This window comes from Protopterus annectens, chromosome 1.part2 (genome assembly GCF_019279795.1).
Source record: "Protopterus annectens isolate FY-2018-M chromosome 1.part2, PAN1.0, whole genome shotgun sequence".
NCBI classification, from domain to species: Eukaryota; Metazoa; Chordata; order Ceratodontiformes; family Protopteridae; genus Protopterus; species Protopterus annectens.
Genome location: NC_056727.1, coordinates 1,217,616,203 through 1,217,635,720, shown reverse-complemented (window position 1 = coordinate 1,217,635,720; position 19,518 = coordinate 1,217,616,203). Strand labels below are relative to the sequence as shown.

Genomic DNA, 19,518 nt, shown 5'->3' with positions numbered 1-19,518 from the left:
TTGTTTGGGTGTCTGCTTTGGAGGCCTCTGCTGTTTAGGTAAATTTTTACTCAGAGCCTCCGAGTATGTCTTTGTGTGTTTGTGTTTGATTCAGTGGAGTGGTAGCATTGTGTGAGGCTGGTTTTGTGGTGTGTGTAGTTGCCTTCTCCTCCTGTCTGGTCTTGCCAGTCCTGAGTTGAGAGAGCTCAGCTTCCAGTTTGGCTAAATAGCTGCATCTCTCGCAAGTATTTGTGTTATGTGGGAGGAGGAGAGGGTTGTCTGTGTACATGAGGCAGTTATAACATTGCCTCAAGATTCCCAGATTCACCAGCTGGACCGGAGAGGAGATTGACAACTGACCTTTGGACATGCTAGAATAATATTGGGAAATCCTTAATTGAAAACAAGGGCCAGTGGGGAGTGAGGGTGTAGTGCTTTTAATTTTTAGTGCTGACTTTTATATAATTGCTTTAGTGAGCAAGTGCCAGGTAACTTGAGTGCAATGTGTTGCAAGTAACTAAATGCAAAAACGACAAACAGTAACTTTCTTTCAAGTGAAACAAGGAAATAAGTACAGTAAGCAATGCAGATATCACTAGTGATCCACAGAAGCGCTGAGAAGTTGCGTATTAGGTGGAATTAGCTTCCAGGGAAATAACAAGCAAACAAACAACAAGCATATAAACAAAGCTAGATTCAGCAGGCCTGGATCTAGTCTATGCTAGAGCAAACAAGGTGAACCAATTTCAGTAAGATACAGTTCAAATATTCAGGCACTATAAACCTTTAACCAGAAATTCCCAGCTCAGAAGGGCAGAGTCCAGCCTCTTCTCCCACAAGAGTGCAGACCACGAACCTTCTTAATGTAAAATAACTGGCCTGAAGCCCAAGTGCCTAAACCAGAACTAATACACTTGGACACTGGGCTCTCAATCAGCAGTTCCCAACTTAGAAGGATGAAAGCTACCTGTCCTGCCACCACAGTGCTTGCCACAAACCTTCCTAATGTAAAACAACTGGTCTGAAGCCCAAGTGCTTAATCCAAAAGACTTGAATGATAGCTACACTTTAGCTTAAGTTCTGCTGCCTTTGTCTTAAAGGGAAAGCATCCAGTTTTATGTTGCCAAGTGGGGGTTAGATGTTCACCTCACCTGTGAAGTGATGAATGCAGGTTTAGCCTTTCCATATCTGGAAGCATAAAATGTGACTGCTGTCACCAGAAAGGTCCACATTACAGCAGGATAGATAAATGGTTTAAATTAGTGTCCTGCTTAGCTTTATTGCATCAATTGAAACCTTTTCCAGCTTGGTAGTCATGATCACATCAAACCTGTCACCATTTTATATTTCCATCAGTTTTCTTATGTTCAGGCAATTTCCCAGACCTCCACTTACTACCGAAGTAATCCTATGGGCACACACACTTACTGTTGTCCTCGTTAGAGCGGTCCATTCCACTTCTAACGTATGCTTGAACTCCCTCTTACAATCCACCCCTTAAAAGGGTGAGTTTGGATTTTTGCACTGGTTTTCATTAGCCACAGTTTGTTTTGAAAAGTTTAGCATTGCTCTGGATGTGTTCCATTTCACATTCTTGAAGCCCAACTGGTCAGAGTAAGAATTCAAGGCTGCCTCACTTTTAATATAGTGCAGCACATTAGTCTTGTGTATTTTTGACACTGGTTTAGAATTTTCTGTGGCTCCCATCGTCTTATTGGTCAGCAGTCTTATTCATTTTTTTTTTTTGACTGCCCTTGTCCTGGAATTCAGCCTAACCTTTTGTCAATTCCAAAGTACTAACATCACCATGTTGCACTTTTTCCCCATCCTTGACAGGGTTAATAACACCAAGCATTTTAAAATGAATTTTTATTGAAAGCTTTAGTTTTTAATATTATTCTTAATCTAGGTAGGAGAGTTTTAAAAAAGTTGCATGTTCCTTTCCCTGACAGTCCTGTCACATCCATGTTTTAAAGCCAAAACTAGACACTCAAAGTACTTCTAAATTGTTTCATGAATTGGATAGGTTCAGTGCTAACTTTACCCCCCCCTCTAACCCCCCAGAGGGCCCATCTCTATACTGAAGAATGCAAAGTTCCTATAATCACGGCTGCACAGGTAAAAAAAAAACTCTCCAAAGCCAAGAACACAGCATCTGTGGGGCCTGACAATATCCCAGGCTGTGTTCTACACGAACTACAGAATGAACTGGCACCCTACCCAAGTACCATGTTCAATCATAGCCTCACGTCAGGCTTTGTACCCACTGAATGGCGCACCGCGACAGTTACCCACTCCACAAAGGGGGAGCCACGACGGGAACTACTGCCCCATTAGCCTGACGAGCTTGGTCTGCAAGGCCATGGAACGTATCCTCATGGAACTCATAAACAAAGACATTGGTAATCTCCAAACTCTGGACCCTACTCAGTTTGGATTTGTAAAAGGCAGATCATGTCTCCTAAACCTGATTGACTTCTTTAAAGCAGTCACCAAAACCATAGAGGAGGGTAAAATGGTTCACACAGCTTATCTAGATCTCGCCAAAGCTTTCGACACCATCCCCCATTCTGGAATTATAGATAAGCTCACTAAACTAGGTATAAATCTCGTCACAAGATGGGTTGCCAACTGGCTCACGGACAGAACCCACACTGTGAAAGTAGCGGATTCCAAATCCGACATCAGACCAGTGACAAGTGGAGTACCACAGGGTTCAGTCCTGGGTCCTCTCCTGTTTCGTATTCACTTTTCTGAAGTGCAGGCCAACACAGAAGGTCTTTGGCTAACAAAGTTTGCAGATGACTGCAAACTAGGAGCCATAATCAAAACTCCTAACTATGTGGACAAACTACAAAAGGGCCTCACTGAGACAGATACCTGGTGTCAAAGCCATGGCCTGAAGTTCAATGCCAAAAAGTGTGTCGTCATCCCCTTTGGTAAAAACTCTGTACCCATGAACTACCACATAGCTGGTAGTCTACTTAATGCCGAAAATGTGATGAGACCTTGGGGCACAGGTGGACAGTAGTCTTTCCTTTGATAATCACATCGCCACAGTGGTCAGGAAATCCTTCTACGTGGCTCATCTCATCACAAAAGGATTCTCATCCAGAAAAAGCGGTCATTGTTCCTCTCTACTCATCACTCATTAGACCCATTATAGAGTACAACGCCCCTTTTGGTATGTACCTCACAAGACATCTACAACAACTGGAAAGACCACAGAAATACCTCAGAGTATAACTGGCCTCAAACAGATGTCCTATGCAGACTGTCTCAAAAAAAACTACAGCTTTACTCCATCTCATATCGCCTACTCGGGGGCGATCTCTGCCTAACATACAAAGCTATGTCAAACCCAGAGCTGTTGGACATGCTCCACTTAAAGAATTCCCAATCCCTACGAGCTACACGCTCTAGGGACCTTAACCTCGTCACCACAATAAACAGAACATGCTGGAGGGATAGATTCCTGTCCCAAAGACTTCCCATACTCTGGAACAAACTACCTATGTCAAACAGAGCTCCTCATTAGCACTCTTCAAGAAAAATCTTGATTGGATGGGAAATGGGAAATTCCCCCCAGGGATCACTTCTGTGGCTCTGCTCGACAGGGACACAGGAAAATTAATTTTCTTGGGTGGCGAAAGCCAGGGTACATTTTTTGGCCAGGCTTGTATGGGTCCTAGGGCCGATAGCATAGTACCTACCTATGGATGTTCAGAGCAGACATGCATGGAAGACAATGTGCCATTGGGACTAGCAGTTGTAGTCTAAGCAGTAAAACTTGGCTACTTAGTGGCTTAACTTGTCTTTAAGGGGAGCTTGGTATGCAGTGCTCCAGAGACTAATTCTGGTTTCCACAAATAATTGCATACAACTTTCAATTCATTCAGGCCCAGTGACCAAGAAAAGAGGTGGTGTAGCCAATTAAATAAATTCTCCAGAAGGTGTTGTGTCTTTCGGCTTTTCCCGGTTAGGGGTCGCCACAGCAGAACTCTGGTCCGCTAATGATTGGTGGTAGTTTTTGTGTGCCGAGTTACCAGCCCTGACGCACAACCTTCAACGAAGGTACACCCATTCACACATCTCCACATAGAAGACGCTCTAGTTGAGAATCGAACCGGACAGCGTCTTACTGTGAGGCGACAACTAGTGTGCTTAAAGTACAGAATGCGAAGGTAAATGCACCTCAAGAACCACTTGCCTTATAACAACTCAGAAAAAATTTGAGGAGTTAATTGGTGACCAAAATTAATCCCCCTTTCTTATTTCTTTCTAAACATCACAGTGCCTCTGTTGCCAGGTCTACCTGCTGCTCCTTTCTTGGACTTCATGGTGATCTTGGACCACTGGGGATCTTGGGAGTTCTGTGGGGTCTAACTAGCAACAACTGTGTTGGGATCTACCCTTGTTCCTCTCATGGGTATTCAACTCCCATTTCTCCTCCTCCTCCTCATGGGTATTGTTCAACTCCCATTCCTCCTCCTCTGTGCTTAAGGCACTTAAGCAGCTAATCGAACTGGGGTCATCTGGGCAGTAATTACAATTTAATCTGTGTCGTGGTGCTGGCTAAATAGAAAAAAAGTAGATGAAGATTCTGACAGCCTGCTAGCTGTGCCAACCCAAATCTATGTTATGACTGTGTACTATTCCAACCTAACAATTGATCAGGTGTGGTGCTGTGATTGTACCCCCCCCCCCCCCGGCCGCCAAAAAAAAGCCCTCTAACACTGTTTTGCTTTGATAGCTTCATCCCATGAAAATTGTATTTATGGTGAATGTGCAATGATCTTTAATTGTAAAGTCAGTAAATAAGAATTTGTCCATTCCTCTATTGGTTTAATATTGCACTTCCATTCCAGTGCAACAAGGTGCTTGCCATGGCCATCCAAAAAAGAACCAACAAAAGTGCAGTCTTGTCAGAGGTAAAACTTTGCTAGGATGGGCAAGAATGGGGAAGGGCTTCAGCTACATTTGACAAATTAAGAACCAGTAATGTTTTGTCTGAGCGAAATAGTAATCACTATAATGAAGCTGGTAGTGGTGGTAGACAAATTTGTTTTAAAACTACAGATACTGAAGTGGAGCCAATGGCTTTGTTTTACTGTATTAACCACCTGGATGTGCCGTAGCAAGGCCTGTCCAAACCCTGCCCAGCAGTTGGCACCAGGTGTATGAAAATCTGTGTACTGTCTTTGACAAAGATTCAGCTGGCATTCTGAGCATGAGGTGTACAGATCCTGCAAACTTGTTACAAGTATAGCAGGATCTGTAAACTGCATGAACACTAGAGGAAAAAGGTCAGCTCTCCCAACTATACTGAACAGTAGCAAAACAAAAATCTGTGATGTGCAGATGATAGCTGTGCACAGTACATGATGCATACAAGTAACCCTTTTCTTCAATGTAGTGCAGTCTTGGAGTTGGCATGTGTAATTCATGGGGGTGCAGTCCCCCCTACAGAAACAAGTCACCTGGATGGTTAAGTAAATCTACATGGCATGCCAGTCATGCATCATTTGCATACAGTATCATGGCCATTTGGCATGTCAGTCAGGCCACATCCACTTCTAAACAAACTCCTGGTTACAGTAAAACATGGCCAAGTCCATCAACTTCTTTGCAGTATTGCCTTAAAGTGATTCCCTAGTTTTAAGGTCAAACACACTGGTCCCGTGTTTCAAATGAATGTCCAATTCATGCACTCGGCCTAGTTTCACTCCCCAAACTCTTTTTAAGAGCATGCTTTTGCTCTTGTGGTCAATGCATAACGCGGACCTTTACCATACCACAATAATTGTCAGCCTCTCAAACCTATTGTGGGCAGTGATGTAGAGCATCAGTGCGGACCTTTACCATACCACAATAATTGTCAGCCTCTCAAACCTATTGTGGGCAGTGATGTAGAGCATCAATGTGGAACTTGGGACACATGAAACATTCGCTGTGAATTAATGCAGTACATCTTTGAAGGTAAAGCATATGCTAGAACTGACTGCACCACCCGTCAGCTGAAAGATTGTGATCAAACCTGGACTTCAGCAACATTGATGGCCAATAGACCTTCAGCTTGTTAACCAAATCTGCACATCTTATGGTAGGATCTAAATTTCTTTTTCTTTAAGAAAATTTAACTTGTTTGTGTGAAATACTTAGCCTTGAACCATGCCTCTTGTACACAGCATCTCCCCCATGTGTGTTTTGGCCCTGTGCATCTCTTGCTTCTGAATTTACTTTCAAAACATAATCTGAAATATGGAAATTAATTTTTCTGTATAGCATGGTTACCTCATTAATAGGAACTGGAATGGTAGTTTGTATGTGGGGTCCTTGTAGTGTGACATAAGCTAGGCACAGTGTCATCAAATGCAGATTTTGGACAACTTGGGACAATGTGATTTGTAGATGTGTAAAATGCCTAGAAGTGTTGATGGTGGATCTGTCTTTCCAGACAGTAACTCAGGTGTAGGTTTTTTTTTTTTTTTTTTTTTGGGTGTTCCACAGGTAATCCACATACCACTTTCACATCCCTAAATTGCAAGAGACTGGTCTGCTCAAGTGTGAGACTTGCGGTTAACCTTTAAAGCTGGCTATGAGACCGTAGATTGGAGCTGTCGTTAAATTGCATGAGCATGTTTGGGACAGTTGAGGGGTCAGAACTGCTGCCAGTCTACTTGAACTTTCTGTCTTTGGTAGTTCTGTTGGCTGTATAATTGAAGGATTCTCTAAAGGGTTTCTTAGGTCCATTGTAGTAACTGTAAAACTTGTATTGGTCTAGCAAAAGGTATTGCATAGTTTGTTCTTTTAGTGGATGGCCATGGCTTCCTCTGGTCATCCACTTACCTCCTGGTGCATGGTTTGTGTGGCAGTTGATAAAGACGTCTGTTATTGCCCTAGGGTCACAGTTGCATTTTTGTCTGTACCAAGTCACCCCTGAAAAGGGTACTTGCATGGGGGTGGTATATTTGTGTGGGATGGTGTAGCATTTTGGGCCTAATTAGCAAATTTCAAAAAGAAAAAAAAAGTTCTGTTTTTTATATTTTTATTTGAACCTACAAGTTGCTGTTAAAAAAAATTGTCTGTGCTGTAATTTTGTATTAATATTTTTATTCCTGTTTCTGTTTAGGACACAAAGTTGTCGTCGTGAGATGTGAAGGCATCAACATTTCCGGCAACTTTTATCGCAATAAATGTGAGTTGCCAGATGTACCTGTTTGAATTTTGACGTTTTTGCCAAGTCATTATAAAGGAGCTTCAGAAGGTTTTTTGTTCAGATTTTCTCACGTCTTTCTTGAATGACGTGGTCATAGCAAGACATAAGGCTAACTTTAAATTTCTAAACATGGGGACCTGAGAGTAAGTGCACTTTTAAGTGCTTTCTTGTGGCAGTTGCGCAGTCCTTATTCATGCCAAATTGGTAGATATGAATTGCTATTCTTTCCCTTGTACTGTTCTGTAAAGTTGTATGCATTTTTTTTACTTGCACAGAGTCATTGGAGTATGAGCATGCATAAATTTTGTAGAAGTATTTTGTTCTATATTGGCTTTTAAGCCAGAATCCTCATTGGCGGTCCTAAATGTAAAAGGTCATGTGTTCCGTGTTTCACTGTTGCAGTAATCATATTTGGGTTATCTGCTTGCAGTATCCCTCAGTTGGCCTGATTATCAAAGTCTTGGGTCCTGCGTCAGTTGCTGTCTCATCTTCCATGATGTCATGTAGTCATGGGTATAAAGCATGCAGCCGACGCCATTATATCAAGTCTTTTTTGCTGTGTGGTGCCCAAAGCAGTTTGCAAGTGCCGGTCGGCAGACTCCTGGAATTTTCGTTTGAGTTTCGGAACCAAAGTCTTCATTTAAAGCTAAGTACCCCGTTGGGAAAACTTTTTTTTTTTCTCTTGCTCTAAACAGATGTCAATACTATTTCTTGTGGAAAGCAAATACCTCACAAAGATTTTCATTTATACTGTATTCCTTGCCTAGGCCCTGACCACAACGTACCTCGCTGTTGGTTTTGTGCCTTATTTAAACAACTATTTATCGTCTGTATATTTACGCTTCTAAATATTTTGGGACTCTATTCAATTATCCAGATGTGTCTTCGATAAGCCATCTGACTACAGACATTCCGAAAAAAACCCAAAGATAAAGACAGGCCGCATGGTCCAAAAGAAGCTAATGACTCTCAAGCTAGTTGCCAGTTCACCTGTACTCAGACGCTTTTGCAGCCCCCGATACCCACTTCTTCAGATTCGCAACCCTCTACTGAGACCCATTTGCCGCAAGATGCTTCAACTATGGAACCTGTGGATGTCTCTACTTTGGATGGGTCTGGAGCCGCTGTGCAGGCACCAGCTTCTGAGGGTGTATTCAGGCCTACTGACTTGCATATTAAACCGCCATCTTCAAGGCCTAAAACTCTAACCGTGCCTAGAAAACTGACGCTCAAGACTGCGTGGTCAGTCTTCTATGCCTGAAAAACAAAATAAGAATGGCTGAATACCTTATTACTTTAAACGGAGGAAGCCAACCTTCCCTGTCTGAGACCTAGGACTGAATTTGCTTATGATACTTCAGATCAGGATTCTGAAATTTGTTTCCTCTGATGGCCAGGATTTATCCTCATCTACCTATGAGGATTCTGATGCAGAGAACTTTCTTCCCTCTGCCTCACCTCCCAGAGGATTTCTCTCTTGGTGAAACTTTGCATACTCATAGGGAGCATTTTCGCTGGGAAAGTCAGGATTACTCTGATTCTAAAAAGAGGCTTAGGGAGTTCTTACTCCTGCCCCAACACAGGCCTTTATTATCACCCCTGTACTGGACACTGTTTGATGCCTTTTTGGAATCTAGCTTGTCCCCTGACTCTCTACCTCCTGCTCCCAGAAAACCTGATGGATATTACAGGGTTCCGGACTCTCAAGTTCCTTTTTAAAAATCCTACTGCGGGTCCTAAGACCATTTCAGTGACCCAAGGGCATTGAGGCTACTATTGCCAAAAATCCTACCCCCTCTGATAGATTCCAGGGTGCTGGATAGATGGGGTAAGAAGGTATACACCTGCAAACTTGGCCATTAGGGCCTTAAACTGCCAGTTTCATATGTTAAAGTATCAGCAGCATATTGGATTGCTTAAACAGAAAATGATTTCAGACTGTGCTGAAAATAAGGATTTACAGGATTTAATGCATTCTGCTGAACAAGTTGGAAAACCATACTTTGTAATGTGGTTTTGATTCACTAGAGGCATCTTGTAGGGCTGCTGTCACTGGGTCTGTACTTAGAAGGCATGCTTGACTTAAGGAGCAATCTTTGCCAGATCATGTTAAAGCTAAATTACTGGATGCTCCCTTAAATCAGGACCCGCCAGTTTTGCAAAGCAGAAGTACTTAAAAAGGTGGAGGAAAAGCTAAATCTATTCAAACTGTTGAAGGTATCCCACAGGTACAGCCTCCAAGATTTAGTAGGCATTGGCCCTCAAAGAGTTGGTCCTTTCCTGCCTCTTCCAGGTCTTCTCAGTCTAAAAACAGAACCAGCAGAACACCCAGGCTTCGGTCCCAAGGTATGCACAGGACTAAGTAATGGGGGGCTCCCACTTCCAAATCGGGGAGTAGTAAGACTCCAACCCCCCCCCCCCCCCCCAATGGTAAACTGTCTTAAACTTCCAAGCACTTCTCAACTGACGACATCTTTAGGGGGGGAGATTGCTCTGCAGACAAACTGGAAACTAATTACCCAGGACAAATAGGTTTTAAATATAGCTTCCCAAGGATACAGGTTTCACTTCCCCATGTTGCCAACCCCAAATCAGTGGGCAGAGGCTCAAAAGCAAGTACTCACTCTTAAGCATAAAAGCTATTCAGCCTGTACGAGAAGAGGAAAAGGGGCAAGGTTTCAACTCGAGACTTTTCGTGGTACCCAGAAAAGACAACTCGTGGTGTCCTATCCTGGACCTTTTCTTTCCTAAATACCTTTTTGGTGATCCCAAAATTTAAGATGCTAACTCTTCACCAGTTGCTTCCTATGCTAGGCAAGGATGCCTGGTTGACCACACTGGATTTAAAGGACGCCTACATGCGCATCCCAATCTTGCAGAAGATACCTATGCTTAAAAGTAGGCTACATGCACTAGCAGTTCTCTGCACTGCCCTTTGGCTTATCTACTGCGCCCAGGGTATTCACAAAGTGCCTAGCTCCAGTCATTGCATTTTGCAAGCAAAGAAATATTCAGATATACCCATACCTGGACGGTTGTCTTAATTCAGGCAGAAAGCCAGGACATACTTTTGAATCCTGTGGCATTTGTAAAAAAAAAAAAGATGCTAACTTGTCTGGGGTACACCATAAACGAAAAGAAATCTCATCTTGTACCCTGTCAACAAATTATATTCCTGGGAGCAAGCTTGAACATAACTTCCCAGATGGCTTTCCTCATGCCAGAGAAACCAGTTCATTTGACAGTCTACTTCAAACTAATGGCTACAAAACCCTGCTATCTGCAAGGCAAGTACTGCAAGTCTTGGGGTTCATGGCCTCTTGCATTCTCCTAATTCATATGCAAGACTGCATATGAGGAAACTGCAATGGTACGTAAAACGCCTATGGTGTCAACATTCTCAGGATCTAGAAGCAATGATCCCTATCATACCTTGCCTACAGTTCCTTTGGGCAGAGGCCTGCCACCAAAACAAGGGACTACCATTCACTCTACCCCCTGCCACCCAAACCCTAACAAACTCATCAGACTATATGCTTGGGGGGCTCACCTGGCAGGGAAGTGCATTCAGGGCAGATGGAACCCAAGTCAAATGCACTTGCATATCGATCAAAAAGAAATGTTAGCTGTACAGAATGCTCAGACAGCCTTCAAGGACCACATTCTTTCAGGACAATTAATGGGATGGACGGACAACACCACTGTTGTGGTACATAAGCAGGGGGGATACCCATTCATACCACCTCTGCAGACTAGCCATGGCTCTGTGGAACACAGCCTTGAGCTACCAAGTGCATCTGCAGGTGCAATTCCTGCCATGAAAGCTAAATACACTGGCAGACAAACTAAGTAGAAATCTCTTGGACCCACACGAGTGGAAACTAGAACCAAAGACTTTCAACATGTTGAGAAACAAATGGGAGGAGCTCAGATACAGACCTGTTTGCCTCCCCCCAGAACTACCAATTGGACAAATTCTGCACAAGGACTCCCCACAAACAAGCTTGGAAAGTGGATGCTCTGTCCTTCAACTGGAAAAATCCATCAGTTTATGCCTATCTTCCTGTTTCTCTCCAAAGTATTACTCAAGATCAAGTGGGGCAAACCAAGGACAATACTGATTGCACCAGATTGGCCAAGCCAACATTGGTACCCCCTCTTGTGCAGTGTCACTGCTGGCACCATGGCACCTGCCTCAGACCCCTACCCTGCTGCCCCAACAGGAGGGCCAGATACTGCATCCTCCACTTCAAACCCTGAACCTGGCAGCCTGGCTAATTACTTGACCTGTCTGTTACCATCCCTCAGTAAACAAGTGTTGGATGTCATTTTGGAGGCAAGGAGGCCTAGTACTAGAAAATGTTATACAGAAAAATGGAAAAGATTCTGTTCCTGGAACCAAACTCGAGGGATGGGCACAATTTACCTCTGATTCTTCGATACTTAAAGGACCACTACGGGCAAACGATGGGAAAAAACATTTTTATCTTGCCATGATTTACTGCACTTCCTAAAGCTGCCTGCAGCAAAAGTGCTCTTTCCTAATTTTATTTTTTTTACTCTTGTCTGCCCTCATGGGGGCAGACATTGTGATTCCTTTGGAAAACTAAATCTGTCTCAATGCACAGACTGCGAGAACAAATAGCCCTAACATTTGTTGTCCGACTACTTCCATTCACTTGGCATAAGTTTGAGAGTCTGCAGCTCATGTGTCATTGACTGGTATGTGCTGAGTTTTACAAAGGTTGTTCCGATTGATGCACTACACATTCTCTGAAAGAAACTTGCAAAAGTGTCAAATTACTGAGCTAAAAAAAACTTTTCACAAGGAGCAGTTTTGCAAGTTTCAATTCCTGGCCAAGTTATTCCTCCCATCTCCCCTCCTTCAGTGGGCTACAGTCTCACATTTCCAGCTTTACTAGATTCAGCTATTTAGTCAACTTTGCATGATAATAGACATCAAAAAATCGCAGCCTGGTGTGCCACTAAAACTGTTCCTTTATATATGTCTCCATTTCTGAATAGCATTTCCCCAGGAATAATAATAATAAAAAAAAAAAACACACACATCAGTCCAGAGTTTGGACCAATCTATCCATTTCTTCATGTGCACAGTAAAACATTCAGTTTATAGTGCGTTCTGGCTGCTGACATGGTTATCTTTACATAGTTATTCTCTTGTAGCATAACCTGAACTTATGGTTTTCAATGCCAAGCTTTAAAACAGTTTCTCAAGTTTCTTAACAATGACCTTCCAAGCCTCTGATGTGACCCAGTACTTTGTTACTATACTGTAAATACATGATTAATGCAAATATTTGTGCACATATGACATGTACAATAATACACACACCATCATTAAAACAAGATAAAATGCAATATAAATCACATCAATGTAGTTATGCTTTCTAGTTTATGACCTTGTTTGTCTATGGAAACTTCTTTTTGAATTTGTTCCTGCAGTTGTATATTTGTTGTATATTATCTTGTTTAATTGTTTCTCAATATTCTAACCACTGTGTATGCTGCATCAATTGTAAAACTCTGATTTTACTCCTTTTATATTTTCTATGCTCTTTGTACAAAATAGCTGTTTGTATAATTTATTTTTATTATTTTTTATAATTGTTTACTATGTATCTGGAGATTTTCTCCCTCAGCCTCCACTGAAAACGGTCATCTTGTGTCCAGCCGGACTAACCTGGTAAACAAAGGGAAAATAAATAAAAAAATAAAATATACTAAGAAAATCAATCAATATACCAGGAAAAATCCAAAACTTAAATGAAGTCCCACTCACCAGGCTAAACAAGGAGAAGGTTACGGTCAGCTGCCTGTCAGGTGCCAGGATCTGCCACGCAACCCATGCACTCAGGTCACTCCACAGCAAGTACAAATAGGACTCTGTCATTGTCCATGGTGGTGTGAATGACCTGAGACAATGACCTGAGACACGTCTCCCTGGACTACATAGAAAGAGACATGGAAGAGCTCTCCGATCTTGTAGCCCATGGAGGTATGACGCTAACCCTGAGTAGCATTCTGCCATCGCCCAGAATGATGCCGCAGTACAAGGACAAAAATGATTGACTTCAAGAATTGGCTAAGCTTCTGGTGTCATTCTAAGCAGATCCAGTATCTGTCTGCCTGGGACGACATGGTCGACAGACCATGATGCTTTGCCAGAGATGGCCTGCACCTGTCGCCCATAGGATTCCGGATACTGGCTAAGGCTCTTGCCGCCCCTGTAGTGCCTTTTTTAGACCTGTTTCAAATGCAACAGGAACAGCGAAGCAAAAACTGAGGGTAATGCTATTCTATGCCAGAAATCTAAATCTCAAAATGCACTCACTCAAGGCACTCCTTTAAAATGGAGAACATAGATACCTGTGCAGTGACTGAGACCTGGTTCAAGGCGCCAAAGAGCACCCCTGCACTACCAGGCTATAACTCGTACCACACTTTTCGGCCATGCAACCTGGACCGAACATCAAAGGCGGAGGTGTGCCCATATTCATTAAGGATATCCACACCTCCAGGCTAGTTGCTCAGCATAACGCATCCGAGGCTATCTAAGTGCAACTAACTCTGGGCAAAACTGCAATCCAAATTGTAGCTTGCTACAGATCCCCCATCATGCCCCAGCATTCCCACTCTTTTTTTGATTATACTGGAAAATATTAGGGCTCAAACACCCTGATAATGGGCGATTTCAACTACCCTACCATTAACTGGGAGAACTACTAGTGTACCAACTCCTTCGCTCAATGCTTTCTGAAATTCCTAAATTCCAGTGCCCTGGATCAACTTATCCACACCCCCACCAAGGGCAACAATATCCTAGACCTAGTAATTACCAACATGAGTGGTGCTCCACACCCAAAGTCAACTCCTTGTTGGTCAGATCCGACCATAAGCTAATCACCCTGGATATCCACATCCCACCCCACATTAAGAAAACCATGGTAAAGAAAATTCTTCATAGCCAACTTCATGCTTCTTAAGACAGAAGTGGCGAACTTCATGACACCCATGCAGACGGCCAATACAGTTACAACTGCTGAATCCTACACAAGTGCACTCTATAAGCACTTACATGAGTGCATGGATCGTGCTATCCCAAACAGGACCAAGAAGCTATCCTCCAAAATAAGGAAGCCAATCTGGTGGTCCCCTGCCATAAACTACAACAGAAGGAAGAAACTGTTGCAAAAGAGTCAAATCCCATGAGTGGTGGAGCTCCCTGGTCAGCCTCAGTAAGACGCTGAGATCCCTTACAAGAGCCTCCAAAGCTAGCTATGAAAGCAGAATCGCCACTGATTCTAAGGACAACCACAAAGCATTCTATAGGTATGTCAAGAATCTCAATGGCAACACCCAGATCTGCTCTGAGTTGCAGCACAATGGCATGAAAATTACAGAACCAACTGATATTGCCAACATTCTGGCAGATAGGTTCAGTGCCTCTCACACCCTAAAAGGCCTATATCTATACAGGAAAAATGCAGAATCCCTGTAATCACAACTACACGGGTAAAAGCTGCACTCTCTCTAAAGCCAAAAACACAGCTTCCATGGGACTGGACAACATCCCAGGCTGCATTTTACACGAACATCAGAACAAACTGGCTCCCCATTTAAGCATCCTGTTCAGTCATAGCCTCCCATCAGGCTTTGTGCCCACTGAATGGTGCATAGCAACAGTTATCCCACTCCACAAAGGGGGAGCCACCACTGATCCCGGGAACTATCGTCCTATTAGCCTGATGAGCTTGGTCTGCAAGGCCATGGAACGTATCATCAAGGAACTCCTAAACAAAGACCTTTGTAACCTCCAAACTCTGGACCCCACCCAGTTCGAGTTTGTGAAAGGCAGATCATGCATCCTGAACCTAATCGACTTCTCTGAGGCAGCCGATGAGGCTAAGGTGGTTCACACAGCCTATCTTGACCTCGCCAAGGCTTTTTACACCATCCCCCAATCTGAAATTATAGCTAAACTCACTAAACTAGATATAAATCCCTATGTCACAAGATGAGTTGCCAACTGACTCAATGACAGAACCCTCACTGTAAAAGTTGCAGACTCCAAATCTGACATCAAACCAGTGACAAGTGGGGTACCACAGGGTTCAGTCCTGGGACCTCTCCTGTTTGGTATCTACTTCTCTGAAGTACAAGCTAAGACAGAAGGTCTCTGGCTAACCAAGTTCGCAGATGACTGCAAACTAGGAGCCATAGTCTTCCCCAAATGATGTGGACATCCTACAGAAGGGCCTCACTGAGACATGCCTGGTGTTAGAGCCATGGCCTCAAGCTCGATGCCAAAAAGTGCATTGTCATCCCCTTTGGTAAAAACTCTGTACCCGTGAGCTACCGGTTCCACTTCATATCATCGAAATTCAAATAGAGACCAAATCGTCAAACTCATTTTGTCAAACTCGTATCCTCGAATCTCAAATCATTAAACTATAAAGCAACTAGAAATAGCATTCCACAAAGTTTTTACTACGTTTATGCAGGGGGGCAAGCCCCCCTGCACCCCCCATGTGGGAACCCCCACACCCCTGTAATTAAATATACCAACTCCAAGGTCCACTATAGTGTGACCTTGGAGTTGCCCCCACACCCCGTAATTAAATATACCAGTGTCGTCACATAGGGGGTGCAGGAGGGCTTGCCCCCCTGCGTAAACGTAGTAAACAGTGTCTGGGATGTTATTTCTAGTTGCTTTTATGGTTTAAAATGATTTGAGATTCGATTGAGTTTTTGGATAAATGAGTTTTTGACTATTTGGTCTCTATTTGAATTTCGATTAAATGAAATTTCGATATGAAGTGGAACCGAGCTACCACATAGGTGGTAGTCTACTTAACACCGAATGTGTGATGAGACCTTGGGACCCAGGTGGACAGTAGTCTCTCCTTTGATCACATCGCTACAGTAGTCAGGAAGTCCTATGTGGCACACCTAATCGCAAAAGGGTTCTCATCCAGGAAAAAGAGGTAATTGTTCCCCTTTACTTGACACTCAGACTCTATTGTATATAAAGTATAATGCCCCTTTTGGAATGTACCTCACAAGACATTTGCAGCAGCTGGAAAGGCTGCAGAAGTACCTCACAGAGGATTACTGGCCTCAAACAGATGCCCTACACTGACCATCTAAAATTCCAGCTTTACTCAGGAGCATATTGCCTACTCCGAGGTGATTTCTGCCTAACGTATAAAGCTGTGTCAAACCCAGAGCTGTTGGACATGGTACACCTAAAAAAATCCCAATCCCTCTGAGCTTCATGCTCTAGGGACCTAAACCTGGTCACCACAATAAACAGGACATGCTGGAGAGAGAGAGATTCTTGTCTCTGAGACTTCCCATACTCTGAAACAAGCTACCCATCTATGTCAAGCAAAGTTCCTCACTAGCATTTTTCAAGAAAAATCATTTGAGTGGATGGGAGATAAGAAAATATACCCTGGGAATCGCTTCTCTGGCTCTGCTAGACAGTGGCACAGGAAAATAACTTTCTTGGGTGGCATGAGCCAGGGAAACTTGTTGGCTAGGCTTACTTAGGCCGATAGTCTAGTAACTACCTATGAACATATTAGATTAAATACAATATTATGTAGCATTGAAATGTGCTAACATTATAAGGGTGATAGTTCATTATTTAGCCATAAAGCAAATTTTTGAGTGAAAGTTCAAATAGTGGATAGAGGAGGAGGAGGGGAAGAGAAGAAAGAGTGAGAAAGTATTTGTTAGAAGTAATAATTGGGGTAGATATAGGAGGCAGGAGAAGAGTAAAACCTCAGCTTTGGCCGGCTAAGAACTTGCTGTATTCAACTGGACGTATAAGAGAATTTAAGTACCTTTATCTGCACTTTTTTTTTTCTCAAAAAAATACAGTATTTAAATTGATTTTAACTGTGTTGCAGGAATATTAACTGAACTGGAAGTTTTGACTCGACTCTTCAGTTAGTCCCATGCACCCTCCCTGTTTTTGTTTTGGTGTTAATCTTAGTGGCCTTGAAACTGCCCCCCCCCCCCCCCTTGTAAATTTGTGTTTGGATACTCCTCCTGGGCCCGTCTCATTTGCTCACTCAAACTGAGTGCAGTGAGATCATATTCTGATTTCAGGCACTCCTACTGTGTACAAAGAGAGCATCTGGGAAACGGGGGGGGGGGGATTAAGCTTGTTTCCTGCCTTTCCTGTTAAGTGGTATAGACTATTTGTAGGCTTCTGAGCCCCCAAGCCCTTCTGTGTTGGAGGGAAACCTTCTAGCTTAGTTTTTTTTTTTTTTTCTTATAACTAGCCAGTTTTCTAGTTTCAGCACTCAAATCTGTTTCTTTGATCTCGGCACTTGTTCAGAAAAAAAAAATAATCAGCTTTTACTGTACCTGTGTTTCTACCTACTTTATTTTACTTTTGCATCTTAAAAGTACTCAATTGTATTTATTGCTGCTTGGTGTAACTCATTCTAAGCCTTTTGGTTTAAACACTTGGGCTTCGGACCAGTTGTTTTGCACTGAGAGGGTTTGTGGTCTGCACTGTAGTGGCAGAACAGGTAGCTTACATCCTTCTAGGTTGGGAACTGCTGATTGAGGGCTCAGTGTCTGTTATTCTAAAAGTGTATTAATTCTGGTTTAAGCACTTGGGCTTTTGGGCCAGTTATTTTACATTGAGGGTTCGTGGTCTGCACTCTTGTGGGAGGAGAGGCTGGACTCTGCCCTTCTGAGCAGGGAATTTCTGGTTAAAGGCTTATAGTGCATGCATATCTGAACTGCTTCTTACTGAAGTTGGTGTGCCTTGTTTGCTGTGGCATAGACTGGATTCGGGCCTGCTGGATCTAGCTTTGTTTGTATAACTTGAGCACTAATCCATGCATTCTATAAAGTATTCAGTTGTATTTATTACTGCTTGGTAGTAACTTGATTAAAGTGTAGCTATTATTCTAAGTCTTTTGGATTAAGCACTTGGGCTTCAGACCAGTTGTTTTACATTAGGAAGGTTTGTGGCATGCACTGTGGTGGCAGGACAGGTAGCTTTCATCCTTCTAAGTTGGGAACTGCTGATTGAGAGCCCAGTGTCTGTTCTTAGTGTATTAGTTCTGGTTTAAGCACTTGGGCTTCAGGCCAGTTATTTTACATTAAGAAGGTTCGTGGTCTGCACTCTTGTGGGAGAAGAGGCTGGACTCTGCCCTTCTGAGCTGGGAATTTCTGGTTAAAGGTTTATAGTGGCTGAATATTTGAACTGTATCTTACTGAAATTGGTACACCTTGTTTGCTGTAGCATAGACTAGATCCAGGCCTGCTGAATCTAGCTTTGTTTATATGCTTGTTTGCTTGTTATTTCCCTGGAACGCTAATTCCACCTAATACGCGGCTTCTCGGCGCTTCTGTGGATCGCTAGTGATATCTGCATTGCTTAATGCACTTATTTCCTTGTTTCACTTGAAAGAAAGTTACTGTTTTGTCGTTTTTGCATTTGTTACCTGTAACACATTGCACTTAATTTACCTGGCACTTGCTCGCTGAAGCAATTATATAAGTCAGCACTAAAAATTAAAAGCACTACACCCTCACTCCCCACTGGCCCTTGTTTTCAATTAAGGAATTCCCAATATTATGCTAGCATGTCCAAAGGTCAGTTGTCAATCTCCTCTCCGGTCCAGCTGGTGAATCTGGGAATCTTGAGGCAATGTTACAACTGCCTCATGTACACAGACAACCCTCTCCTCCTCCCAACAAATTCCAACACATGTGAGAGATGCAACCATATAGCCAAACTAGAGGCTAAGCTCTCTCAACTCAGTACTGGCATAACCAGTCAGGAGAAGGAAACCACACACTACAATTCCAGTCTCATAGACCTACCACGACAGCAAACCAAACACATAATCACACAAAAACATACTCAGAGGCTCTAAATAAAAATCTGCCTAAGCAGCAGAGACCTCCGAAGCAGACACCCAAGCAACCGCTACCCCAAAACGAAACACGTGCAACACATCTCACAAAGCCAGTGTGCCGAACAGTCTCAGCCCTTAAGACTAAACACACCTGCTACACTTGTAATAGGTGACTCTATCGTCAGGCACACTGACGTCCCGCTCACCAGGCTGAACAAGGAGAGGGTCACGGTGAGCAGCCTGTCGGGCGCTAGGATCCGCCACATAACACAAGCACTCGGGTCACTCCAAGGCAAGTACAAATATGACTCTCTCATTGTCCATGCTGGTGTGAATGACCTGAGACGTACCTCCCTGGACTACATGAAAAGAGACAAAGGAGCTCTCTGAGCATGTAGCCCAGGCTGGTAT

General features: G+C 43.1%; 1 protein-coding gene across 1 annotated transcript in view; it reads left to right on the top strand.

Annotated features, from left to right (window-relative positions):
* RPL13A (ribosomal protein L13a) overlaps positions 1-19,518 on the top strand; it is a 241,291-nt gene that overhangs the window by 47,005 nt on the left and 174,768 nt on the right. The window contains exon 3 of the mRNA XM_044060076.1: positions 7,112-7,177. Within this exon, the coding sequence (XP_043916011.1) occupies positions 7,112-7,177 (66 nt within the window). The remainder of the gene's footprint in view (positions 1-7,111; positions 7,178-19,518) is intronic.